This window comes from Podarcis melisellensis (genome assembly GCF_964234715.1).
Source record: "Podarcis melisellensis genome assembly, chromosome: 13".
NCBI classification, from domain to species: Eukaryota; Metazoa; Chordata; class Lepidosauria; order Squamata; family Lacertidae; genus Podarcis; species Podarcis melisellensis.
The window spans coordinates 37,589,372-37,616,362 of NC_138545.1; the positions used below are offsets into that span (position 1 = coordinate 37,589,372).

The 26,991-nt window shown below is 46.3% G+C and overlaps 1 protein-coding gene across 6 annotated transcripts in view; it reads left to right on the top strand.

Moving 5' to 3' along the window:
* Positions 1 to 26,991, top strand: part of CPT1C (carnitine palmitoyltransferase 1C) — a 52,859-nt gene that overhangs the window by 8,968 nt on the left and 16,900 nt on the right. For 4 of the 6 annotated variants that reach the window (XM_081883973.1, XM_081883975.1, XM_081883971.1 and 1 more), the window contains 8 exons: positions 16,004 to 16,168; positions 17,804 to 17,943; positions 19,199 to 19,370; positions 21,130 to 21,231; positions 22,153 to 22,290; positions 22,416 to 22,493; positions 23,582 to 23,689; positions 25,843 to 25,930. In XM_081883973.1, the coding sequence (XP_081740099.1) occupies positions 16,028 to 16,168; positions 17,804 to 17,943; positions 19,199 to 19,370; positions 21,130 to 21,231; positions 22,153 to 22,290; positions 22,416 to 22,493; positions 23,582 to 23,689; positions 25,843 to 25,930 (967 nt within the window). In that variant the 5' untranslated portion in view covers positions 16,004 to 16,027. Of the gene's footprint in view, positions 1 to 15,736; positions 15,863 to 16,003; positions 16,169 to 17,803; positions 17,944 to 19,198; positions 19,371 to 21,129; positions 21,232 to 22,152; positions 22,291 to 22,415; positions 22,494 to 23,581; positions 23,690 to 25,842; positions 25,931 to 26,404; positions 26,490 to 26,991 lie in introns of those variants that run through there. The other 2 variants (XM_081883972.1, XM_081883976.1) reach the window with 2 other exon arrangements.

The following is a 26,991-nucleotide window of genomic DNA, read 5'->3' on the forward strand; positions in this document are numbered from 1 at the left end:
GAAAATGTTCACAAAAACGGGCAGTTTTGCAATAATTCAGGGTAGAATAAGCAAATGAGCCTCAATTTGTAGCTGCTGTTATTGCAAACTGGACGCAAGTAATTAAGTTTGCAGAAATTGGGTTGTTTTGCTGGTGCTTACTAAGAAGACAGCTATTCCCGGATTGCATTTGAAATTACAGGTTTAAGTTACTTTATGGGGTTGCAGATTATATATACTGCGCTGCTCAGTGGACCAACAGGTTGGGTTAGGTAGGTTGGGTTCCTGGGGTCCTTTGAAACTCTTCTTCTACCTAGGTGATGAGATAGTCTGGGCCCCCAGGCAAAACGGCAAGCACAAGTAAAACATTCCTGTTGTGGCTTGACATTTCACCTATATAGCTATGCTCCTCCTTTCTATAACATCTTGTTTCAGCATTGCATATTTTGAGGCTTGACCCTGCAGGGGAAAGGAGTGAGCTAGCTCTGTGTTAGACGGAAGCAAACTGCTAAAATCAGGAGAACGAGTGTGGCGGCTGTAACTCAACCTGGATCCTCGCAGCCGGTGTGATGTTTTGATTCATTGATCTACAGCTTTTAGGGAAAGTGTTCACAGCCTCTGTGTTTCTCTTTGACCGGGCAACTCTTCCTGAATTTGCAGCTGCTTTAACCCAAGAAAAGGGCCCCTTGGGATTGGGAAAGATGCAATTACCTTCTCCCCCCCACTGGGGAAAACAGAAACAAGCTGGCTTCTTTGCTCTCTTCAAAACGCAAAGCACAATTGGAAAATCTGTTAGTACGGAGAGATTTTGTTTATGTGGTTTTTCTTTGCTTGCCAAATTGCATTTGAGGTGCTTTGCTGCAATGCAATAAAACCAATTTAGAGGCAACTGCTGAGATAAAGCCCTTGCCACCATCTCCCCCTCCCCAAGCTAGCTACTGTATTTTTCGCTCTATAAGACGCACCAGACCACAAGACGCACCTAGTTTTTGGAGGAGGAAAACAAGAAAAAATATATTCTGAATCTCAGAAGCCAGAACAGCAAGAGGGATCGCTGCGCAGTGAAAGCAGCAATCCCTCTTGTTGTTCTGGCTTCTGGGATAGCTGTGCAGCCTGCATTCGCTCCATAAGATGCACACACATTTCCCCTTACTTTTTAGGAGGGAAAAAGTGAGTCTTATAGAGCAAAAAATACGGTAATTCAGTATGGTTCATTGGCACACGTTGCTTGGGATTGATCAGCACTAGCTGTCTGTGGACAGCACCCCCTACAAAACATGCAACTTCCGTCTTCTGTGGACAGGCCAAGCAAGGGCTCTTAGTCACACCAGAATTCTTTAAAATGCAATGTTGCAAAAGAACATCTTCAATAAAAATTAATAATAATAATAATAATAATAATAATAATAATAATAATAATACAGTGGTACCTCGGGTTAAGAATTTAATTCATTCTGGAGTTCTGTTCTTAACCTAAAACTGTTCTTAACCTGAAGCACCACTTTAGCTAATGGGGCCTCCTGCTGCTGCTGTGCCGGCGCTGCACAATTTCTGTTCTCATCCTGAAGCAAAGTTCTTAACCTGAAGCACTATTTCTGAGTTAGCGGAGTCTGTAACCTGAAGCGTATGTAACCCGAGGTACCACTGTATTGTTTTTAACACTCAATTGGGAGCCGCCCAGAGTGGCTGGGGAAACTCAGCCAAATGGGTGGGGTATAAATAATAAATTATTATTATTATAAAGCCTTCATTGGTGCCATTGCAGCACAGGTGTTGGGGGGCAGAATTTATTTTTATTGGGATCACAGCTGGGGAGGGGAGGGTTAAGTTCCCCATCCATGTGCATTGCAGTCCCTGTGGAAATCGCCCTCCACGCCTGGAGGAGTAGTTACTATTTTTTTAAAAATCCACTGACCTGGTTGCAAAAGATGTACAATCAACAGAGCGAGTATTTGGGTTGCAGGCGCAACGACGTGCTTTTTTTAAACAAATAGGGATGCAAGGAAAAGGATAACTCTGAAATGTGCAATTTATCAGATTTCTCATTCGACTGAAAACTTGTTAGCTGGCCACTGCCTCTAACCCACATGCAGTTTCTTAAGTATCTATACAATTTGCTATATTCCCTTTGGCCGTCCCTGCCTGAAGAAATTGCCCTCTGGCAGTGACTGCCCTGGTTCTGTCACCCATAACTATACTTTGCCAAGGGGGCATGCCTGGCCAGTAATTGCCAGGGTGTTCTTCCTATTACTGGGTAGCAATGGCTTTATTACAAAGTCTTGCTGTGCATAAATAGATTTGTTTGTGTCTTGTGGAAAACAGTTCTTCTGTGCTGAAATTATCTCCATATAGGGGAGAAAAAATGGCATTTGTAGAAGCCTGGTGTTACATATGTACAGGTAGCCTGCAGTAACCGACCTACATGTTGGGGGGCCTGAAGCTTGGACTCCTTCACAACCAGCAACATGGTCTGAATAACCACTGTTAGCTTCTTCCATGGGGTTATTCCACAACAGATTGCCACATTTTTCATATATATTAAAAAAAAATAACTACCACATCTCAGATTTTGGTTAAAACCACTGGGTTGGATTATCTCACACATCAAAGTCACTAGTGCGAATTAAAATTTCCTATGCCTCATAGTTTCTGAGCTTTGGGGAGGTGAAAAGTAGGAAAATTTATATCTATGTGCATGATACGCTTGTTAAAGCAATATGGACTGTATTTGCTTCTGGGGCCCTTTTGGGATTAGGAGCCTTGAAGCTTAAGCATTACTATACTTTTCCATGTATAGGAGAGGTTTTTTTTAATTAAACAATAAGGTAAAAAATTGGGGGTCATCTTATACACAGAACGTGTGATTGGCTGCTGCCGCGAGTTGGAGATTGTCAGCGGTCATTGGACATGTTATTAGTGGTCGTGGCAAGGGCTGGTGTTGATTGGCTGTTTCTGCATCAATTGGGCGGGCAATTGGCAGCATCTGCCGGCAAAAGGACTGACGATAAGCAGCTATTACGACGCGTGCGAGTCGCAGCGCAGGTCATGTGGGTGAGGAATTTTTGGCAACCCCCCCTAAAAAAAAAGCTCAAAAAATATGGGCAGTCTCCCCCCATTTTCTTAATCTGGAGTGTCCCAAAATAGGAGGCATCTTATACATGGGGGCGTGTTATACAGTGGTACCTCGGGTTACATATGCTTCAGGTTACAGACGCCGCTAACCCAGAAATATTACCTCAGGTTAAGAACTTTGCTTCAGGATGAGAACAGAAATCATGCTCTGGCGGCACGGCGGCAGCAGGAGGCCCCATTAGCGAAAGTGGTGCTTCAGGTTAAGAACGGACCTCCGGAACGAATTAAGTACTTAACCCGAGGTACCATTGTACACGGAAAAATACAGTAATTTCAAAGTACGATCTGCACCTAGTAGCATGTTAACAGACCTGACTTCTCATATGAAAAGGCTCCTGCACAAGCAAAGCTTCTGCAAACCTTTATTTTAAGTCTCTCTTAATGCAAAAGTTGTTTTTCAAAGGTATTATGCAAAGAGCAAAAAAAATTAAATTTTAAAATTTGGATGGTGGTTAGTTTCTGTTTGGGGGATGACGTTCTTTGTCTTTGTGAGGTAGCTGCTGAGCTTGGCGGACTTTGAACGGAGGAGAGGATCACAGAGTTTGAGAGTGCGATACTCAGGGTGGATTTGCCACAGGGCAGATAGGTGTTTGCGCATGAGCCCTGTTGTGAATCAGAGTGCTGAACACCCTCGAAATCCAAATGTTGAAGGGAGAAAGTCCTCAATGGAGAAGCAAGATTTGCATGGGAGATGGATCTGTCAGCAGGGCAGGGCCATATAGCTCAGTGGCACAGTAGTTGCCTTGCATTCAGAAGGCCACATGTTCAACTCCCAGCAACTCCATCCAGGGCTGAGCAAGGCTCCTGCCTGCATCCCTGATGAAGCCATCCAGTCTAGACAATGCTGAGAAAGATGGACCAATGATCTGACTTAGTATAAGGCAGCTTCCTATGTTTTTAACTGTAAAACCTGCAACCATGAAGGCTGATTGCCGAAGAATTGATGCTTTTGAATTATGGTGCTGGAGGAGACTCTTGAGAGTCCCATGGACTGCAAGAAGATCAAACCTCTCCATTCTGAAGGAAATCAGCCCTGAGTGCTCACTGGAAGGACAGATCGTGAAGCTGAGGCTCCAATACTTTGGCCACCTCATGAGAAGAGAAGACTCCCTGGAAAAGACCCTGATGTTGGGAAAGATGGAGGGCACAAGGAGAAGGGGACGGCAGAGGACGAGATGGTTGGACAGTGTTCTTGAAGCTACAAACATGAGTCTGACCAAACTGCGGGAGGCAGTGGAAGACAGGAGTGCCTGGCGTGCTCTGGTCCATGGGGTCACAAAGAGTCGGACACGACTAAACGACTAAACAACAACATTGCCGATTTATACCACAGTCCTAGCTCTCTCCCGCAGAAGCAAGTCTCATTAAATTCAATGGGACTTACTCCCAGCGAAGTAGGGTTAGGATTGCTGCCTTAGAAGGACATCTGAATGTTTAGTCGGTAGAGCACGAGACTCTTAATCTCAGGGTTGTGGGTTTGAGCCCCACGTTGGGCAAAAAAAAATTCCTGCATTGCAGGGGGTTGGACTAGATGACCCCAGGGGTCCCTTCCAACTCTGCAGTTGTATGATTCTGAGTGGGGGTGTGTGCATGATTCTGAGCTGCATCTCCACCTTCCCTATATCCAAATGATTCTGTGCTCCAGTCCACTGCTTCCCGAGGAACAGATTAGCTATCACCATTCTTGCCTCGGAAAATGCTCATATTCTTTTCTTCCCTGTGTTCTTGCTCTAGCTCAGAAGTCCTGTGCTCACATCCTTCTTATTCTAACAAGAATCTTTGCATTTTCCCACCTTCTCTCTAAGGAAACCAGGGATTCTTCCCTCTCCAAATTAATTATCACATCACAACTCCCATCTCGCTTAACATTAACCTCCCAGCTCTCTCAGAGGTTTCAAGGGTTAATCTAGATCATGACAAGATATCACAGCATTGCCAAATTCTGTGGGTTGGGCCTAGACTAACAGCACAATTCCAGGCACTTCTATTTTAGATTTAGATTAAATTTAGATTTAGATTATGGTAAATTTAGATTTAAATTCCCATTGAAATCAATGAGGCCTAATCCAGGCAAGAGTGCCTAAAGGATCACAACCTTAGTTGCGCATAGGTCCCATAGGAGTTAATGGGATCACTTAGTAATGATTTACAGTTCAAGGCTACCCACGGTCACTCGGAATTAAGTGCTGTTAAACTCAATGCAACTTACTCCCAGGCAAGTGGGGTTAGGATTGCAGACTTGCTTCTCCACTGAGAACAATGGGCCATTAACTAAGGTGTCAAGGAGCTGTCAAGGAGCCACGCCATCCACTAGGCAGGCACACACATGGAAGGTGGAATGCAATTAGCTTTTTATTGGCAGAGAAACAACAATGCAGCAATGTTCCTTATTAGCCTTGCCTCAACAAAGGTGTTGCTGAAACTAAGCTCTAGGCATGACCTTTCCCCTCTAGCCTCTCTCTCTCTGGATCCCTCCCAAGCAGAAAAAGTCTCTTCTGGGCATGTCAGGCGTGTTGTGCAAGACCGGGCCGTTCTGCAATGGGGAGTCAAGGGGAGGAGAATAAGGAGGACTGGCACTGAAGTATAGGTGGGTTCCCACGAGGCAAGACACAGTGATAACAGCAAGAGCCTACAGTGATACCTCGGGTTAAGTACTTAATTCGTTCTGGAGGTCCGTACTTAACCTGAAACTGTACTTAACCTGAAGCACCACTTTAGCTAATGGGGCCTCCTGCTGCCGCCACGCTGCTGGAGCCCGATTTCTGTTCTTATCCTGAAGCAAAGTTCTTAACCTGAAGCACTATTTCTGGGTTAGCGAAGTCTGTAACCTGAAGCGTATGTAACCTGAGGTACCACCGTACATAACTGGGGAAAGAGGCAAAGCAACTGCTTAGATACATTTCTGAAAGCCTGGGCCACTCTCACTCCCAACGTGATTGGCTGTCTAAACTTCCAAACTGCGAATCACGACTCAAGAGTCCAAGGGCCAATGGCCGAGGCCCAAATTCTGAAATGTTCTGTGATTGGACAGCATGTATCGAATCAGAACACAGGAGCTCAGAATCCATAGGCCAGACTCAAGCTCAGGCAAACGCAGACCAGTGAATACATAACAGGGACTGTTTGTGCTCACGCTGTGATTCGCAGCAGTGTGGTGTAGTGGTTAAGAGCATAGATCCGTAATCTGGGGAACCGGGTTCGCGTCTCTGCTCCTCCACATGCAGCTGCTGGGTGACCTTGGGCTAGTCACACTTCTTGAAGTCTCTCAGCCCCACTCACCTCACAGAGTGTTTGTTGTGGGGGAGGAAGGGAAAGGAGATTTTTAGCCACTTTGAGACTCCTTCGGGTAGTGATATCAAATCCAAACTCTTCTTCTTCTTCTGATCCTGTCCTGGAGGACCCTCCTTCTCCTGCGCCCCCTGAATCGTTCAAGTCTCCTGTTTCTATTCGCTCCCATCTCTTCCCTTCTGCTGATGGCTCCACTATGTCCCACCACCAGGCCCTGGGCTCTAAGGTGTCATCTTCGGAGCCCTCCCTGGGGGGCTCTTGGGAGGCAGCTGTCAACTTTTCCCTTTTCTTGCGAGGAATCCTGTTCGGAATAAGGGAAATTCCCTTTGAAAAAGGGAAACGTTGACAGCTATGGGCAGGCTTCCACCAGACCTCTTCATCCAACCTGTCCCTGACATAAATTTGCAGTGTAGCCCTGTGAAATGTGCAAATTCCTAACCTAAGGTTTCTTGCTTGGAGTTGGAAAAGGGGGCAGTTTACCTGAATTAAAAGGTGCCTGTCTGTCTGTGTTGTTGCTGTAATTTAGATCCTGCCCTTCTTTCTGAAACGGCCTTCCATCTCTATCACCCTGTACTCCCGTGCTGGCTCATAGTTTGCATGCACCCTACTACCGCGCAGCAAACATTAACTATTTTAAAATCTGCTGTATTTGCAGCCGGAGCCCAAGGCAACAATATTTGCTTACGCTAGAAGGGGGGAGGGAAAACCCAGTTTCTTCCTTTATATTCATGCCCAGCTGCATCCGGTCCTTTCAGGCAGTGTGCAACAGACCTTAACCAATTAACACCCCGTGGTTTTCCTACCAAATGCTTAGCAGCAGCTACTTCTGGAGTAGAGAGCATAGGATTTTATGCAAGGTCACATCATTGTGTTTGGGGATGGGGGCCTAGGAAAAGGCAGGCTTGTTATATAATAGCACTTGTTGCTCTTGACAGCGACCGTGCGAAGTAGATTATATTACCGTTCCCATAGAGATGGGAAACTGAGGCTGAGAAAGAGGAGTCTGTCCGTGGCCACTCTGGATATCTCTAGCTCAGCAGTGAGTTGAACCAGTTTCACCAGCCTAGATCTACAGTGGTACCTCGGGTTACATACGCTTCAGGTTACATACACTTCAGGTTACAGACTCCGCTAACCCAGAAATAGTGCTTCAGGTTAAGAACTTTGCTTTAGGATAAGAACAGAAATCGGGCTCCGGCGGCGTGGCGGCAGCAGGAAGCCCCATTAGCTAAAGTGATGCTTCAGGTTAAGAACAGTTTCAGCTTAAGAACGGACCTCTGGAACGAATTAAGTACTTAACCCAAGGTACCACTGTACTAAAGTGGGGTGGGAGATCATGCAGGGAACATGCTGGTGAAGGAGCACAAAACAGGACTGAAGTCCAGACCAAGATGATCAAGGGTCTGGAAAGCAAGCCTTATGAGGAACGGTTGAAGGAGTTGGGCAGTGTTTCCCAACCTTTTTCCAACCTTGGCCCCCTTCCAACCTTGTTTTCTTTCTGTGCTGCACCCCATCCTACTGGTAGAAAGGTAGCTATTTAAATGTTTTGTTTGTAACTAGAACATGTTTTATTTATATTTTTTATAATTTATAAAAATACAGTTACTTAAAACGACATGAACATAATGAAATATTGTTGAAGCAGAAAAAACAATCAGAGAGCTGGAAGGGACTCAAAGGGTAAGTCTTTCTAGTGCAACCCCCTGTAACGTAGGAAACTCAGCTAAAGCATCCATGACAGATGACCATCCAACCTCTGCCTAGAAACCTCCAAGGATGAAGAGTCCACAACCTCCCGAGGGAGATCCATCTTCCATGTGTTATAAAAAGCAAACAACACTTTTTCTGACCCCAGTTATTTGACACAGAGGAAGAAACCTACAGATAACAGTTGAAAAACCAAAGGAAATAGGGATGTCCTATTCCATAATAATAATTTTATTATTTATACCCCACCCATCTGACTGGTTTGCCCCAGCCACTCTGGGTGGCTTCCAGTATATATAAAAACATAATAAAACATTAAACATTAAAAAAAAAACACCTTCCCTATATAGGGCTGCCTTCAGACGGCTCAGGGGTTGGATAACATTTCTCTAATGAAAATAGGGACGTCCCAAGGAAAAGCGGGACATTCCAGGATCAAATCAGAGACTGGGATGACATCTGTAAATCCGAGACTGTCCCTGGAAAATAGGGACACTCGGAGGGTCTGCAAAAGGCACACAGGGAGTTCTGTATATATGGGAGAATTTTAAAAAGCAAGTGGTCCTCACTGACCTGGTGCAAAAAGATCTTGTCATCCAGAGGAGCCCCGGCTGCCTAGATAAAACACTATAGCCCCCCACACCTTTACCTGGGAGTAAGGCCCACTGAACTCAGTGCGGCTTTCTTCTGAGTAGATGCTTAGTTATTTACTAGATGCAAGTCAGAAGCACCACACGACCATGCTGGGCTAGGCGCTGGGGTGTATTTCACCCCATGTTTTGCAGAACCAGGCCGATACTGCTGACAGGCCCTGCACCCTTAGTCAACATCTGAAGGCCCCAATCTGCTAGGCGCTAGGCCAGCACTGGCGGCAGCTACAAGCAGTGGTCAAAACAGGAGCCTCAGAGATAGCCCCCTCCTGCTGGAGACAAACCAGGACTGCTCCAAGAAAATGTATGTGGCAAAAAAAGTGCTAGGCTGCCCCCTGGTGGTCCGCCCCCTTACCTGCTTGTGATTGGCCAAGCAGATCGTCAGCCAATCAAAATTTTCTTTTTTAAAAAATCATTTCTTCTCACTTCCTTCTGTGGCTCCTTAGCCTCACACTGTGCCCCCTCTTCCATTTATGTAATTTTTCACCTGTGCCCCCCTTGGAATATCTTGGGGCACCCCAGGGGGCCATATGGATTCCAGTTGGGAAACACTGGTCTACAGGGTTGTCACGTGGAAAAATTGACAACTTGTTTTCTCCTGCTCTGGAGGTTAGGACTCGAACCCAATGGCTTCAAGTCCCAAGGAAGGAGAGTCTGACCAAACATCGGGAAGAGCTTTCTGACAGCAAGAGCTGTTTGACAGTGGAACGGTCTCCTCGGGAAGTCTTTAAGCAGAGGTCGCATGGTCATCTGTCATGGATGTTTTAGCTGAGATTCCTGCATTGCAGGGGTTTGGACCTATGATTCACCAGCTGGTGACAGTCCAGCCCTGCTCCCTGCAGAGGTCTGCACATCTCTCAAGAGTCCCAGTTCCTGCTTGCCCCAGGGTCCCCAGACCCATGTCTGGTAACACCCCATCCATTTCACTACAAGTTCTGATGGAAAGGGAGAGACGACAATAGGTCCTGCCTGTTAGACTATGCCTAGGCCTGAGCAGGCGGACAATGCTGAAGTCTTTCCTCTTGGACAGCGAGGGGCACCACAGCCAGTGTGGTGTAGTGGTTAAGAGCAATAGACTCGTAATCTGGGGAACCGGGTTCGATTCCCTGCTCCTCCACATGCAGCTGCTGGGTGACCTTGGGCTAGTCACACTTCTCTGAAGTCTCTCAGCGCCACTCACCTCACAGAGTGTTTGTTGTGGGGGAGAAAGGGAAAGGAGAATGTTAGCCGCTTTGAGACTCCTTCAGGTAGTGATAAAGCGGGGTATCAAATCCAAACTCTCCTTCTTCTTCACACTGTGATTCTGGCCCCTCTGGAGAGGGATGCTTCCGTGGGCCTGCCTTCCCATTCCCTTGTGGAACCTGGTCCCATGCTCTGAGGTGTGCTTCTCCTAGCTTGTGATGATGCAGCCGAAACACCTTGAGAATAATAGGATTGTGCAAGGCGCACTTTAGGGAGGTTTCTAGATCAGAGAGTTGTCAACTTTCGCCCAGTTGGGATCTAGCCAGAACACCTGGGCCAACGCCCTGTTTTCCTGGGAAAGCGATTGTCGATCCTGACTGTGGTTCTTATCTTACAAAAGCAATCTGATCAGACTTTCCTAATGCCCTGCTGAGATTTAGAAGCCTTTTTTTTTTGGTCTTTCCAGAGATGCACATCATCTCTCCTTATCATTCTGCTGTAGGAAAAAAGAACACAAAAAGAGCCTGCTTCATCAAGTGGCTCATTTAGTCCACCATCCTGTTCTCACGGTGGCCAACCAGATGGAGCAGGTTTTCAACTTCATGATATATCACCAATTGAACATCGCTACATCCTGATATATCACAATGTCTGAAATAAGGATGGAGCTATGATGAGTAGGGACATGGGTGGTGCTGTGGGTTAAACCACAGAGTCTAGGACTTGCCGATCAGAAGGTCAGCGGTTCGAATCCCCACAATGGGGTGAGCTCCTGTTGCTTGGTCCCTGCTCCTGCCAACCTAGCAGTTTGAAAGCATGTCAAAGTGCAAGTAGATAAATAGGTACCGCTCTGGCAGGAAGGTAAACGGCGTTTCCGTGCGCTGCTCTGGTTCGCCAGAAGCAGCTTAGTCATGCTGGCCACATGACCCGGAAGCTGTACGCCGGCTCCCTCTGCCAATAAAGCGAGATGAGCGCCACAACCCCAGAGTTGGTCACGACTGGACCTAATGGTCAGGGGTCCCTTTACCTTTACCTTTATGATGAGTAGGGCTGCCATCCATCCGGGCGAAATTTCCCAAAATCAGTAAAAATGTTCAGGAAAACGCGGGAAGCCATGTTGGAAGTGTTGCTTTTTTGGCAAATTTCCTAAAAAAAAATAGTTCAACAACTTTTGTGTCTGGATTTTCACTTTTTGAAATATGGCAACCCTAACAGAGGCATTGGCTGGCTTCACAGTTTTCCCCACATTGTGATTTTTGCATAGCACACACACACACACACACACACACACATGCATCATGATTCACAATATATTGCCAGGACGTGGGTGGCGCTGTGGTCTAAACCACAGAGCCTCTTGGGCTTACCGATCGGAAGGTCAGCGGTTCGAATCCCCGTGACAGAGTGAGCTCCCGTTGCTCTGTCCCAGCTCCTGCCAACCTAGCAGTTCGAAAGCACGCCAGTGCAAGTAGATAAATAGGTACGGCTGCGGCGGGAAGGTAAACAACATTTCTGTGTGCTCTGGTTTCCGTCATGGTGTCCTGTTGTGCTAGAAGCGGTTTAGTCCTGCTGGCCACATGAGCCGGAAAGCTGTCCATGGACAAACGCTGGCTCCCTCGGCCTAAAAGCAGGATGAGCGCTGCAACCCCATAGTCGCTTTTGACTTACCTTTACCTTTTTACCTGCCAGGTCAAAAATTATGAAACCAATATCCTGATATGGACTTCAAACTGGTTTTGGATGCTATATTGATAAACAGTATTGCCCAGCCCTACCTGGGCTTGTCCCCAAAACACATTCCTATCCAGACTTGGTTACAGCTTGTGGTTTGTTTGGGACAGCCTTATATCTGGGTGGAGCAGGGAATCAAAATGTTTTAGTTCTTCTTTCCCTCTGATGTAATTAAATCAATAACTTAGACTTAGCAAAGGCATTATCATAATTTCCTGCCCTTGGGGGAGGCTGCGTATTGCATGACTTGCTTCTCTGATCTTGCATTCTCACAATGTGGTGGCACACCCAGAATAGCGACTAACACAGATGACGAGGGGGTGTTATATGATTGTATGCCTCCACTGTAAGAGCTTCAGGAAACACTGGTATCGAGATTTTTAGTTTTTAGTTGCATCCTTGTCTGTGTGCATATATAAATGCAAATATAAAACGATGTCATTTCTATTTTCATTGCCCTTGCTTATTAAGGTTATGGACAGATTCTATGGCACCCCTTCGACTTGGTGTACTTTAGGGCCTCAGCACATCTTAATAATAATAATAATAATAAAATAATAATTCTTTATACCCCACCCATCTGGCGGGGTTTCCTCAGCCACTCTGGGCAGCTCCCAACAGAATATTAAAAACACGATAAAACATAAATCTGCCCCTGGCTACATGGTGGGTAGCTGTGCCAGTTTGTTTCTCTTATCTCATGCCTGAATCACTCTGATGGTGTGGAAAGCTCTCCATCAAAGCATGACCTCCTGCTTTGATATCTGAGGCAAGGCAAGGCAGTGACCCACTTGGGATCTCTCTAGCTCAGGGATCAGCAAACTTTTTCAGCAGGGGGCCGGTCCACTGATCCTCAGACCCTGTGGGGGGCCGGAAAATATTTTGGGGAGAAAAATGAACAAATTCCTATGCCTCACAAATAACCCAGAGATGCATTTTAAATAAAAGGACACATTCTACTCATGTAAAAACACACTGATTCCTGGACCGTCCGCGGGCCGGATTGAGAAGGCAATTGGGCCGGATCCAGCCCCCGGGCCTTAGTTTGCCTACCCATGCTCTAGCTTAACCCCAGCATGGCAGCTCCCATGGGAAGAGCCTCACAGTTTTTGGGAGCAACATTGCAGCCTGAGGGAGCAAGCTGATGGGAGGTTGTAGAGGAGCACAGCTGCAAGCAGCGAGGGAGCTGAATCTCCGAATCCTGCCTCCATCTCGCTCACCCCTTTAAAACAGCAATGGAAACCCTTGCGTTTTAGTAGAACGTTTTCCAGATAAGCCCAACAGTGTAAAATGTATATAAAACGCACAGAAAGGATCTCCTGAATAGGTGAGCTGTTATTACCTTTCTGCTTGTTCTAGAGCCCTCCCACCTCCTCAAAGCTGGGGAAGTGCTATCTAGGCTTTGGGAAGGGAGTATGGGGCATCAAATGTTGCTGAAAGATGCCATTGAGGGCTGCATGGGCTGCATGTAGGATTTTTCTTCCCTAGGTCAAGGGAGGAGAACCTGCAGCCCTCTGGATGTTGTTAGACTCCAACTCCCATCAGCCCCAGGTGTATGGCCAAAGGTCGGGGAGGAAGGGAGGTGTCGTCCACCAACATCAAGAGGACCACAGGCTCCCTAGCCCTTCCCTGGAGCCAGCTTACCTTCCTCCCCATCTCTTCACCCACACCTTCCAGACCTTATATTACGACTGGAGTTGCGGATGAAAACACAACCCGCCATTTTGTACCATATAAACCAATTGAGAGCTCTGCTTAGGGCAGGTGTTATGTACTGAGCTGAATCCTAGAACAAAAGGATCCAGAATGCAGCAGTCTGATTGGCTTGCAGGAGCAGCCTGGAATTAGCCAATCACGCAGGGTCCACTGTGTAAATAATGTCTATACTGTATAGCTAGACGTTTTGGAGAAAGTTTCATTCATTGCTACTACGAGCTGAATAAATAGCATGAAATTCACACTCGATTCCGAGTATATTTCAGCAGGGTTCCTCAAACTTGGATCTCCAGCTATTGTTGGACTACAACCCCCATCACCCTCAGCTAGCATGACCAGTGGTCAGGGATGATGGGAATTGTAATCCAACAACAGCTGGGAATCCCTGGTTTAGGGGATGCCCCCCCCGCCCGATCTGTTCACAGCTGGGAAAGCCCCCCCCCAATCTCCAGCCTAGTCCTGGAACATATGTGGTAATGGGATGGGTAGTGATTTGAAGGAGCTGAAAGCCAGTTGGGGTGGTGAGGGCCAATGGTTAGAGTTGTGGTTGGTAGCCCAGATTTTTGGATTATCTGGTAAGAGGATAGTATCTTCCTATTGACAAGGGAGAGTATTCCCAAAACCGCACATAAGGGGTGGGTTAAAACTGCTCAGACTTACGTATTTTCGAGTTACTATGCCAGATGTTATTGCCCTTCTTTTGACGGCTCTCCTGTCACTCCCCTTAACTCCCTGGCAACAGAAAACTGTTGTCATGGCAGCCAAACCTGTATTGGGTTTGGAGGGAGGGGATTCCAGATGTTTCTTGCCTGAAGCAGTGGAACTGCTTTGGTTGTGGAGATTCCTTTTCCCAGCTGCCTTTTTTGAGGTTAATATCACGACGTTACCTGTTTAAATCTTTTTTTTAAAGGATGGTTTATTTATTACAACCAAGGTTTCTCAAGTGGCTGGCAGGGTTCACACTAACATGTATGTGATGATTCAGTGCACCATGTAGTTTAATAAGCCATGGTTTAGCATTATGTGCAAATCAGGCCTGTGTGGTGGAGTGCAAATTGTAAAATGTGCTTCTTTTGGTGTGTTTGCCTGACACTACCTTCATTTTCCCTGAGTACCAGAGAAAAGCTATCCTTCTCTACTTTGAACCCTTTTTGAGATGAAAGGTTTTCTAGTTCTTTTCTCTGCTGCTTTTATTTTTTGGTTTCATTGCTGTTCTTGTACTTCCTTCATTGTATTTTATTGTTTTTACCGTTGTTGTAAACTGCAGTAAAGCTGGTGGCAAAATAATTAAAGCTGGTAGCAAAATAAATATCCCTTCAACTCAAATTGGGAAATAATAATAATAATTTATTGTTTATTTACTCAGTGTATATGCTCTGGGTGGCTAACAGTGGAAATAAAGCATACATTAAAAAGGCGAAGCCATAAAATCTAAATACAGCATAAAAACAGCAGCAGAGTATCAAACAAAAGTAGAAGCAAAGACAAACTTCAGAAATATCAAAACATCTATTATTATTTTATTACTTATTGCATTTATATACCACTTTTACCTCACAAGGATCTCAAGGTGGTGTACATGGTTCTCCCCATTTCATACTCACAACAACCCTGTGAGGTAGGTTAGGCTAAGAGATGGTGACTGGCTCAAGGTCACCCAGTGAGCTTCATGGCCGAGTAGAGACCTGGTGTCCCAGGTCCTAGTCCAATCCTATAATTTACTAGACAATTTCAAGATTTAAAAGCCTGAGAAAATAAAAAAGGTATTCACCTAGTACCAGAAGGTAAAGGTAAAAAAGTAAAGGACCCCTGGACGGTTAAGTCCAGTCAAAGGCGACTATGTGGTGCAACGCTCATCTCGCTTTCAGGCCGAGGGAGCTGGTGTTTGTCCACAGACAGCTTTCCGGGTCATTTAGCCAGTATGACTAAACTGCTTCTGGCGCAACAGAACACCTTGACGGAAGCCAGAGAGAACAGAAACGCTGTTTACCTTCCTGCCGCAGTGGTACCTATTTATCTACTTGCACTGGCGTGCTTTCAAACTGCTTAGTCGGCAGGAGCTGGAACAGAGCAACGGGAGCTCACCCTGTTGTGCACATTCAAACTGCCAGTTCCAGAACGACTAAAGCGAAGGTGACAAGCAAGGATCCTATAGGGAGCGTTATCCATAACTGCGGTGCCACCACAGAGAAGACCCATCTTTCTTTCACACCTCCTCAAGTTCTTCATTTATAGCGAGGGAACATAGGCAACACAAGGCTTCTCCCAGAGCTCGCACCAAATCTTTGCTATCTGTTTGGCCAGGTCTCAGCCAAATACACAATGACACTCACCTTTGTCATTGTGATGTCAGCCTTTTGCCAGGTAAAACTGCGATACTAGTGGAGGATATTCCAAGTCCCCAGAATGCAGTCCACCACCTAGTGCTGTTTTGTGCCATTTTAACTACTGGCACAATACCTTTCTGCCTTTTATGTGTAAGCCACCTTCAGTCCCTGTTGGAGGGGTGGGGGTGGAAGGCAGGGTATAAATAATAATTGTCAATGTATAAATCTGAGGGGTTTTCAGTAGAGATTTAAAGGGATGTGTTCATCCTCTCATTCTCTCTCTTCTCTTAGCCAACAAGCTAGCACCCTCCCAAGATGGCGGAGGCTCACCAGGCTGTGGCGTTCCAATTCACGGTCTCTCCAGAGGGTATCGACCTACAGCTGAGCCATGCAGCCCTCAAGGAGGTTTACCTCTCAGGCCTGCGGTCCTGGAAGAAGAAATTCAACCAGTTGCGGGTAAGATAGGGATAACGAGTGTTATGTACTGAAGTTCTCACCCTGGGCCAGCAGGGGGATACTGTAGATAGTTCAGTCCACATATGCAAATAAGGGATTGAAAGTGACGTTCAGTGATTGGATAGTTACAGAAAGGTGTTACAGTTACGTTGTACTGGAGCTCTATATAAGCAGGCTGGCTGAACCCTTCAGTTCAGTTCTGTTCTGGCCTGTGAATAAACAAGAGCTGTTTGAAGAATCACTGTGTCGTCTGATATGTTCACCCACAACTTAACAACGAGCACCTGCTCAAAATGCTCTGGAATTAATTTGTACCTGAGGGATAGCTCCGTTGGTAGAGCATGAGACAGTCATAGGTTCTGGCCTTGTGTTGGGCAAAAAGATTCCTGTATTGCAGAGGGTTGGACTAGATGACTCTCTTGGTCCCTTCCAACTCTGCAATTCTACGATTCGGTGACATTCATGTCTTGAGAGCCCAGCACTTAGTTTACTCTTGGGAACCCAACCCTTCCACGTTGGAGCCTTAGGAAGAATTCAACTGTAATCTAGGGAAGCCAAGGCAGTTGGAGTCCTGGGTTAGACATGAGAGTAAGGCCTCCCAGGTTATCAGAAAGGACTTGAGTCCAGTAGGTTCAGGGTATGGTGCGAATGAAAGTTTGTTTGGCCAAATCAGAACAGGCGGTTCTGGGAGCCATTTTAGAACTAACCCTTAAGTCAAGGGTTTAACATAGAGTGGAGAGTGCCCAAGTGCCCCCCACCCAAAGAGATCACGGTGCTTGTTCTTCAATAATTAAGGTTCAATAACATTGACAACCTGTTTCTTTTTAGTCAATAATCCATAAATTTATTGGGTATCCTTGTGAAGATGCTGTCTCCATTTTTATTATGGAGGGACAATGACATACAGGGCTGTTGTAAGGATAAAAGAGAGCTATGAATTAGGAGGTCCTTGTTAAAATCTCATCTCCATCATGAACTCAGCAGGTGATCTAAGCAGTTCAGTTACCTGATTTGAACATCATACTAAACCACAATTTAGTTTGTTTCCCTCCCAGTACAGCAAAGACAGAAGCTGGTACTAATGAGCAGCTTGCTTGTACTTGTTAAGACTATGGTTTGTTCCTAACTATGGTTTAATGTGAAGGACATGCAAACAGAGCCCTTGTGTAAAAAGATGTTTGATGCTGAGATGTAGCTTAGAAATTGGGGGTGGGTTGCTCGGAGCAAAAATGAGAGAGCCAGCTTATAAAATGTTGGGACCTGTTTAATTTGTTATAAGCAACAGGCACCGTTAATCAGCATCCAACAGTTCAAAGCACATCCAATGCAGCTTACATTCTGAGAAAACAATGTGTTGGTTGATTTTTAAGGTTGAAATACCTATGTTGTCAAGTATAGCCTTCCTGCTCTCCACAAATCCACACTGCTTCTTCAAGAAAAAGTGCACACCAGCAGTTTTGCCAAGTGTTTGAGGGAAAAGAAGTGAGTGGGCAGTTTAGGGAACTGGGCAAAGTTCAGTCCGTGTACCATATTTTCCAAAGAAAGGGCAATGTGCCTTCAAAACTACAGAAGATTTGACTCATGACGATAGCAGCAATCTGTTCACATTCATCTTTTTGTGACCTCCCCTAACAGAACAGTTTTGTGACTGGAGTGTATCCTGCCAGCCCATCCAGTTGGCTGTTCATGGTTACTGCCATCTTAGTAACCCAGTACTCTCGACTTGACCCCTCCATGGGCATGATTGGAAAGATCAAGGAACACCTGCCAGTCAGGTATGGAGATGGGAAATGGGAAGGGAGAAGGGTGGAAGTTGCGGATGAATCAATGAGGGGGAAGGAGACTAAAACTAAGGCCTGATTTTCATACATTCTGTGAAATAATGGTTTCCTGCTACGAGAACAGGCGGCAGCACATCTCAGGCTCGTGTGAATTCTCCAACCCCTCTTGTCACCTTTCAAGCCAATGAGGAGGAAATGGGAAGCCTTTGCTTTTAGACAAACCCTTGTTTATGGTGGCCTCTGAAGTTACGAGAACTGTGGTTTGTTCACACTTACAAGAACTACCCAGAATCAAACTGTGGACTCACTTCCCATCTTGTCCTGAAAACATTGTTTAAACAAACTACATTTCTCTGGGTTTAGACATGATGGGGCACTATGGTTTGTTTAAAATTGGAAGTAGGTGCTTCCAAACTCCTTCTCCTGGAGAATGAGAGAGGAAGACTGGGGAGCCTACAAATTCGAGGCTTGCTGTGGCTTATTCACATAGTGGGAAATCATGGCTCCATGTTATTTTAAATGGTTTTCTTGGAGGGTTGCTTCAAAACCACTCTCAAACACAGTCCAGGGATGTGTCCGCATCAAACACATTGGGGAGAGTGCATTTGGTTGATTCTGGAAGTTGTCCTCAGGTCAGAAACACTTGGCTACTGCCAGGGTCCTTTTGGCCAGAGGTGTTGTGGTTGGGAGACAATTTTCTAGTGACAAAAGAGTCCTATTGAGGTGTTCAGTGTGAACACGTGAAGGGATTTTTATGCCTGAATAGGATCGCCCCACATGTTCCAGCCATGGTACCATGGAATCAGCCTCAAGCCTAAAGAGGGCCTGACTCATGTAAGGATGTATGACCTATGGTTCTCTTTAAGGGGATAACATCTCTGATTGGCAGCAGGCTTTGGAAAGTACATTACTTCATGGCCCCTTGTTGGATGACTTTAGAAAAACATATGGAGGATAGTTCTGTCTTGCATTAACATGATGGAATATCCATATTTACAGAGAGGGGGCATTTGATTGGTGGCTTTTGGAGAGAGATGACTTGCCGAGACAGACCTTGAGTTTAAAACAGCAAGTCCACATTTTAAACCCTTAAGCGTTTGTGTGCATGTGTGTTAGTTTGGAGACATCAGACTAGAAGACAGAATTAGGTTTTCTTCTCTTGGGAAATTGATTGTTTTAATTTTAAGGCCTGTACGTTTTTCTCCCTCTCCCTCTCTCTTCCTCCCCTTCCCCACCATGTTGTCCTCAGTGACTACCTGTCAGATCAAGGCCTGACAGTCCTCAGTGCCCTGGCTTTTTCCACAGGGCTATGGCTGGCCCTCATCGTGACCATGCGTAGCATTCTCAAGATGCTGCTGTGCTACCATGGCTGGATCTTTGAGGAGCACGGCAAGATGTCCAACACCACCAAAATCTGGCTGGTATGTATCGCAGAAGAAGGTGCACTATTGGGAAACAGGCTGAGAGAAGGGAGCATGTGGCGTAGGGCTGGGCGATATCTGGTTTTCAACATTGTGGTAGATCACCAGCTAAACCGATATGTCACAGTGTACGAAATAAGGATGGAGCTATGTAGAGGCATTGGCTGGCTTCATGGTTTTTCCTGCATCATGATTTCTGCCTGCTCGGTGTAGTGGTTAAGAGCGGTGGACTTGTAATCTGGTGAACTGGGTTTGCTTTCCTCCTCCTCCACATGCAGCTGCTGGGTGACCTTGGGCTAGTCACACTTCTCTGAAGTCTCTCAGCCCCACTCACTTAATAAAGAATTTTTTTTTTATTTCCCCCCTCAAAGAGCATAGAAGCCAAGACAGCGAGTGGGATCCATCCTGCTGGCTGTCTTGGCTTCCTCTTTAGCCATGCACAACCTCTCCACCCAGGAGAGGCTGCGTGCGACTTTGGCAGAAGCCAAGACAGCGAGTGGGATGGATCCCGCTTGCTGTCTTGGCTTCGTTTTTAGCCGTGGGGCTGTGGGCGGGGGAAGCCCAACCTTCCCCCGACCCCAGCTCCCAGAACAGGCAGCTATCCGCAAGCCTTCCGGGTGCAGCGGGAACTCCCGCCGGGCTCCAAAGGCTTGCGGATAGCTGCCTGAAGTCTGGAGAGCGAGAGGGGTTGGTGCGCACCGACCCCTCTCGCTCTCCAGGCTACAGCGAAAGTCTGCATTCGCTCCATAGGACGCACACATATTTCCCCTTCATTTTTAGAGGGGAAAAAGTGCGTCCTATATAGCGAAAAATACGGTACATCATGGGTGGAGAGGCTGCATGCCTCAGCCCCACTCCTAGAGTCTCTGTCTCTACTAGCTCCACCCCGGACTTAATGCATGGAGTGGGGCGATTTCAAGGAGGATTCTAAGCGTTTTTTCCTGGGTGGCAGCGAGAGAGGCAGCGCCATGAAGGCGTTGGGCACCAAAGCAGTTGGGAGATGCCTCCCCACTCCTAAGTGCCCAACACAACCTCTCTATCGTATGCGCATCTTTGCTCCTAATCATGTTGTTGCAAAGTCCCTTTTCTATTACTTTGTGTCTCAGCTGAAGAAGAAATCTTCTGGGGAAATTGTGTACAGTGGACAGGTTTTGGAGAAGGCTCCATTGAAGGTGGAAAATTTTGGTATCTGGCTGCGCTATGATTCTCGTAGCGGAACTCATAGCTGTTACACAGTGCATTCACAATATGGGAGCCCGTCACAGAGCTTGTGCTCACTCAGTTCAGATCATGAAGGTTGAAGAGATTGCTGCTAGCAAGTGCAGCAGGCCAGCTGTCAAGCAGTTCCATGATTCCCAAATCAAGTTCCCTCTGCCAAAATCAAGTTCCCTCTGCCATGATTCCAAAATCAAGTTCTCTCTGTTGTCAACATAAGGCACGCTTCACCAGCAAGAGACCAAACACGTTCTTCTAAATGCAGACTTGGTTCATTTGCTCTGAGTTTCAATAAAATTCTTTTTGGGAAGGGAAAAAAAGGAGGATTCTAAGCATTCTCCGCTGAGTGCATTTAGGTCCTGATAGTAGGGAGAATTCTAATTATGTTCAAAGAATCCTCTTTCAGACTTTGTGGCTCCACATTTCCCCCCTTTTTCCTTTTTTTAATCTCACCCAATTTCCCCAAGGAAACTCAAGGACACTCACAAATCCGTAACACAGTAGTATAAAGTGCATTCTTTCTCCCCCCCCCCCCCCATCACAGGCTTTGGTGAAAATCTTTGCTGGGCGGAAACCCATGCTATACAGCTACCAAGCCTCGCTGCCTCGCTTGCCTGTTCCAGCCCTCAAGGACACCATGCAGAGGGTGAGTCTGGTTTTTTTTTTCCTTTCCTGCTGTGATTCGAGGATGCAAAAAAATTTGTATCTGCCGCTGCTTTCCTAGCACATCAGGCTGAAAGTGGAGGATTGAACATTTGGATCAGGCACCCGCAAACTCGGCCCTCCAGATGTTTTGGGACTACAACTCCCATCATCCCTAGCTAACAGGTCCAATGGTCAGGGATGATGGGAATTGTAGTCCCAAAACATCTGGAGGGCTGAGTTTGCAGGTGCCTGGTTTGGGTGCTTTCTGATATGAAGCCTCTGCATTCCTTTTCCCTCTCTCTGAATGGCCGCACATTCTTTTTTTTTCTTTTTAAATAATTTTTATTCATTTTAAAACATATTAATTGTCATACATACCACAAAGTTTCACATCCTATACAATCTTTTTGGACTTCCATCAGCACCTCTGATGACCCCCATTTTTATCATTTCTTCTGCATTTCTTAAATTCATATTGCCTTTAATTATCTTAACTAACGTCTTCCTTTTTATCCAATTATGCAATGATTCAAATTATTCACCTCACAAAACTTCTTGCAAACCTACAAATGTAATCTGGTCATCAAAATTACTTTTCAAATAGTCCGTAAATTTACACCAATCTTCTGTGAATCTCTGGTCTGGCAGGTTTCAAATTCTTCCTGTTAGTTTGTCTAATTCTGCATAGTCCATCAATTTCATCCGCCAATCTTCTTTGAATGGCCGCACATTCACGGGGACCTCGGTTTTCAGTTCTATGGGGTTTTCCTGTTGAAAGGGCCTTTGCAGAGGATTGCCCAAGAGCAAGCAACGCACGACAGCCGTTGTTCTCTCTAGAAAGTGAGGCTGTGAGCAAGAGCAATTGCAGAACCCATACCGAACACGGCCTCCTTCTAATCCCATAATTCTCTCACCCCACTAGTTTCTCGAGTCCGTACGACCCCTGAAAACAGATGCAGAGTTCCAGCGGATGGCGGGTCTGGCCCGTGACTTTGAACGGACCCTGGGGCCGCGCTTGCAGTGGTACCTGAAACTTAAGTCTTGGTGGGCATCTAACTATGTGAGTGGCCCCTAAAATGGGATTTCGGGGCGGGGTGGTGGCAGCTCCTTCAGCTGTGTTGTGCTGCCCATGGAGAACGTGTGGGTCTTTTTAATTCTCCTTTTCGAACCTCATACCTTGCCCAGGTGAGCGACTGGTGGGAAGAGTACGTCTATCTCCGTAGCCGAGGTCCCCTGATGGTGAATAGCAACTATTATGGCATGGTGAGTTTCAAGACACTGGGAGAAGAATGTTTTTGGGAGGGGAGGGGAGGGGTGCCTCTCTTTAGTCTCTGCTGACACACACACACACACACACACACACACACACACTTTCTGCGTACCATTTTTTAAAAAAAAATATTTATTTATTTGGTTTTTCAGATTAAAATTTTACAGTCCAGCATGCAACATAAAAACAAAATTCCAAGGAATCTCTTGCCCTTTGTGGGCCTCTTTGTTAATCATTTCCTCCTGCATCTTTTATAATAATCCAAATCTTTTATCTCTCCATTGTCTCCAAAATTCACCATTAAACTACAGTGGTACCTCGGGTTACAGACGCTTCAGGTTACAGACTCCGCCAACCCAGAAATAGTACCTTGGGTTAAGAACTTTGCTTCAGGATGAGAACAGAAATCGCGCAGCATCGATGCGGCGGCAGGCCCCATTAGCTAAAGTGGTACCTCAGGTTAAGAACAGTTTCAGGTTAAGAACGGATCTCCGGAACGAATTATAGTTCTTAACCAGAGGTACCACTGTACAAGTGATATTCCAATCCTACTAATGATTTTAACTGTTTACAATGGTCTTTAAGATAAATTACAAATTCCCCCCATTCATTATTAAAATTTTGGTCTTCCTGATTTCTGATTTTTCCGGTCATTTTAGCCATTCCGGCATAATCCGTTAATTTGATCTGCCATTCTTCTTTGGTCGGGACTTATTTCCATCTCTGGGCCAATAACATCCACACAGCCATGGTCGCATACATAAATAATTTTTTTTGCTCCATTGAGATTTCAGCACCTTGAATTCCTAAAAGAAAGGCTTCGGGTTTTTAAGGTTATTTTAACCCCAACTCATTATATATCATTTCCCAAAATTCTTTTACTACCTTATGTTTCCACCACGTATGATAAAAGATGCCTTCTTTTTCCTTACATTTCCAGCATACATTTGACCCCGTTTTATTAATTTTTGCTAATTTACTGGGAGTTAAATACCAACGCTACATCATTTTCATAGAATTTTCCTTCAATGTATATAACACGCTGTGAATTTAACTTTCTGTGTACCATTTTTTTTTTTAGGATTTCATTTACGTAACCCCAACCCCGATCCAGGCAGCTCGTGCTGGGAATCTCGTCTACGCCATGTTGCTGTACCGACGGAAACTCACTCGGGAAGAGATCAAACCGGTAAGTGAGATCAAAGTATATGATGGGATGGGAGGGCACAGCCAGTAGGTAGTGTGAACTCCCTCTCCCTAAATGGGGAACTGGAAGTCAGATTGAGAAGTAGGACGACTGGGGTTGTTGTCAACTTGTTGGGGTGTGTTTGTGTGTGTAGGATAGAAGCATAGCAGATGCCTAGCTGGCTAGTGTAGCTGTATAAACCCAGACCACACCCATACCTTTGAAGCACTCTTCTAGCACTGCAACAGTCGTAGCCTCCTCCAAAGAATTCTGGGAACTGTAGTTTTTAAATGGTGCTAAGAGTGGTTAGGAGAACCTCAACTAACTACAGTTCCCAGGATGCTCTGGGGGGAGCTGTGGCCATTAAAGTGGTACAAGGGTGCTTTTATTGCTAGTGCACTTCACTTTGATAAACCACCCTTCGCCTGCATTAAATTGCACCTTACATTGCAATGGAATGCAATCGGCTCCCTCTCATTGTTTTCTCTTCCTGGCCCAATGCTGTGAGTGGCTGAGCTTGCAAAAGGAGCAAGCAGGATCAAAGGCAAGAACTTGAGGCGTGGCAAAGTGTAGATATAGAATGTTTTGTTGGCTTGGCAGGATGGACTAAGACTACTGGGCTGGCAAACACCAGCGTTGCTGGCTATGGCATAGCAACAGTTGCTCTTTATTTTATATTCTTGCATCCCACCCGTTTTTCAAGGAGCTCAGGATGTGGATCCTGTGAGTTAAGCTGAGCTGAGAGACAGTGACTTGCAAAAGGCACTGGGCATACAGTCCGTATGGGGTACCCTTCCAGCTTGGGAGCTCTAATGCCATTCTGGGCAGCCCCCCAAGGGCCGTATGTGATAGGTGGGCAGGGCCAGAAGCAAAAGTGGGCAGGACAACATATGCAAATTTTACCTTCTGCACGCAGCATTCTCTATCCTTCCTCTGGAGAAGCAAAAGGCATTAGAGTTCAAGGATGTGGTCTAGCCAAGTCAAAACACTCAGGGGATTGAAGCAGGGCCAGCAAGGAGTGTGGCCTGGGGAAAGTTCAGAGAGCGAGATAGTGTGTCCTGGAGGGCCACATTCAGCCCCTGGGCCTGTGCTTCCCCACCCCTGGGATAAAGGAACCCGTATTCCTACACCAGGCATAGGCAAACTCGGCCCTCCAGATGTTTCGGGACTACAACTCCCATCATCCCTAGCTAACAGGACCAGTGGTCAGGGATGATGGGAGTTGTAGTCCCAAAAACATCTGGAGGGCTGAGTTTGCCTATGCCTGTCCTACACCATTGCCTCACCATAGACCTAATAGCAACTTTGAGGTCTAATCTTGATTGGCAGCATGGTGGGGGGCAGGGGAGGACAAAACACCCTCCCTCCAGTGCTCCCGATCTGGTGCAAAATGGAGCTCCGACAGCTGCCGAAAAGTAAAAACAAAACTTGAAGCGAAGCAGATTCCCTCCACCGTGAGTGTTTTGCGTTGACCCTTAAGTCCAGCACTCTTCTCTACTGTGCTTGCTTTGGTCTTTTGGAAGCAGACAGCACAGAAACAAGGCAAAGAGGCTACTTGGTGAGGGCAGGGCTGGAGGTGACCGGCTTATACATGAACCCAAAGCTGCCAGTATTATGCCTGAGGTTTCCCACCTGGGTAGAGAGCAAGCTTTGCCCTAGGTGCTGTGTACCATGGTCTGCTTGCCAGTCATGCTACTAGAGCCAGTGTGGTGTAGTGGTTAAGAGCGGTAGTCTCGTAATCTGGGGAACCGGGTTCACGTCTCCGCTCCTCCACATGCAGCTGCTGGGTGACTTTAGGCGAGTCACAGTTCTCTGAAGTCTCTCAGCCCCACTCACTTCACAGAGTGTTTGTTGTGGGGGAGGAAGGGAAAGGAGATTGTTAGCTGCTTTGAGACTCCTCAGGGTAGTGATAAAGCGGGATATCAAATCCATTTGCAGTTTCCTCTTTCTTATTATCTGGCCTGGAATTCCCACATGTTTTATAATTCCAGCCCTCCTTTTAAGAAATGTATTTACGTCTGGATTTTTAATTTTTTGTTAAGTTCCCCAACCAAGCTAGGTTCACTGAGTGTCTTAAAAATAACCGCAGATCTCTTCCATGTTTGGTTCCCTAACCCCTTCATCTAAACCTGAGCTTGCCTCCCCTCTGAAAACAGAACATCACCCCAAATTCCTTCATCCCCCTCTGTGCGGCCCAATGGGAACGTCTCTTCAATACCACCCGGTTGCCTGGGGTGGGGAAGGGTAAGTGAATCAGGGAGTATTATGAAACACTCCACCCCCACACCCACTGTGGGGCCTTTTGCAGGGCGAGTCTGCTTCATGGTGTCTCTTGGTGGGTTTTCTGACCTAGTCCAGGTCCTAACACCTTTTTCCAACACTTGGTATTTCTGGGATTTCAGAACTTCTTACTGGATTTTGAAGTTCTTTGGTCTGGCGGTCACTACAGTCTTTCTCTCGCTCCTTCTTACAGCAAGGATCTATTGCACCCTGTCTTGCCTGCAGCCTGTGGGTTACAAAATCAGGGATGCCACCCTGGAATTTGCAATCTGAGCTTTGCCTACCCGGTTCAGTTCCGTGTCAGAAGGACTTTCAATGTTGCTCAAAGCTGATGGTTGCCCTCCTTATTTTTCTTTCTTTCTTCCCCAAGTCATTTGGCTGGCGCATCTCCTCCTCAATCTCTCTCTTTCTCTCTCTTCGCTTCCCATGCCTCTCCAGCTGATGATTCAAGGCGGCCTTCCCATGTGCTCAGCTCAGTACGAACGCATGTTTAATACAACCCGTGTCCCAGGCATGGAGGGAGGTAGGATGCTCTCGCAACCCTTCCCTTCCCTTCCCTGACATCATCACCCCAAAGTATCCACACTCATTGTTACCTGTGGTGCTGAGAAGCACTCACATTTCCTATTTAACCCTCTCTGTAACCTTAACTGTTACAAGAAGGGATGCGGGTGGCGCTGTGGTCTAAACCACCGAGCCTCTCGGGCTTGCCGTTCAGAAGGTCAACAGTTTGAATCCCCACGACGGGGTGAGCTCCCGTTGCTCTGGCCCAGCTCCTGCCAACCTAGCAGTTTGAAAGTATGCCGGTACAAGTAAATAAATAGGTACCACTGTGGCGGGAAGGTAAACAGTGTTTCTGTGTGCTCTGGCTTCCGTCACAGTGTTCCATTGCGCCAGAAGTGATTTAGCCCCATAGTCGCCTTTGACTGGATGTAACCATCCAGGGATTCTTTACTTTACTTTTTACAAGGAGAAGGGAATTTAGTTAACCTCCTGGGGATGGGAAAACAGATGCAGGGCAATGT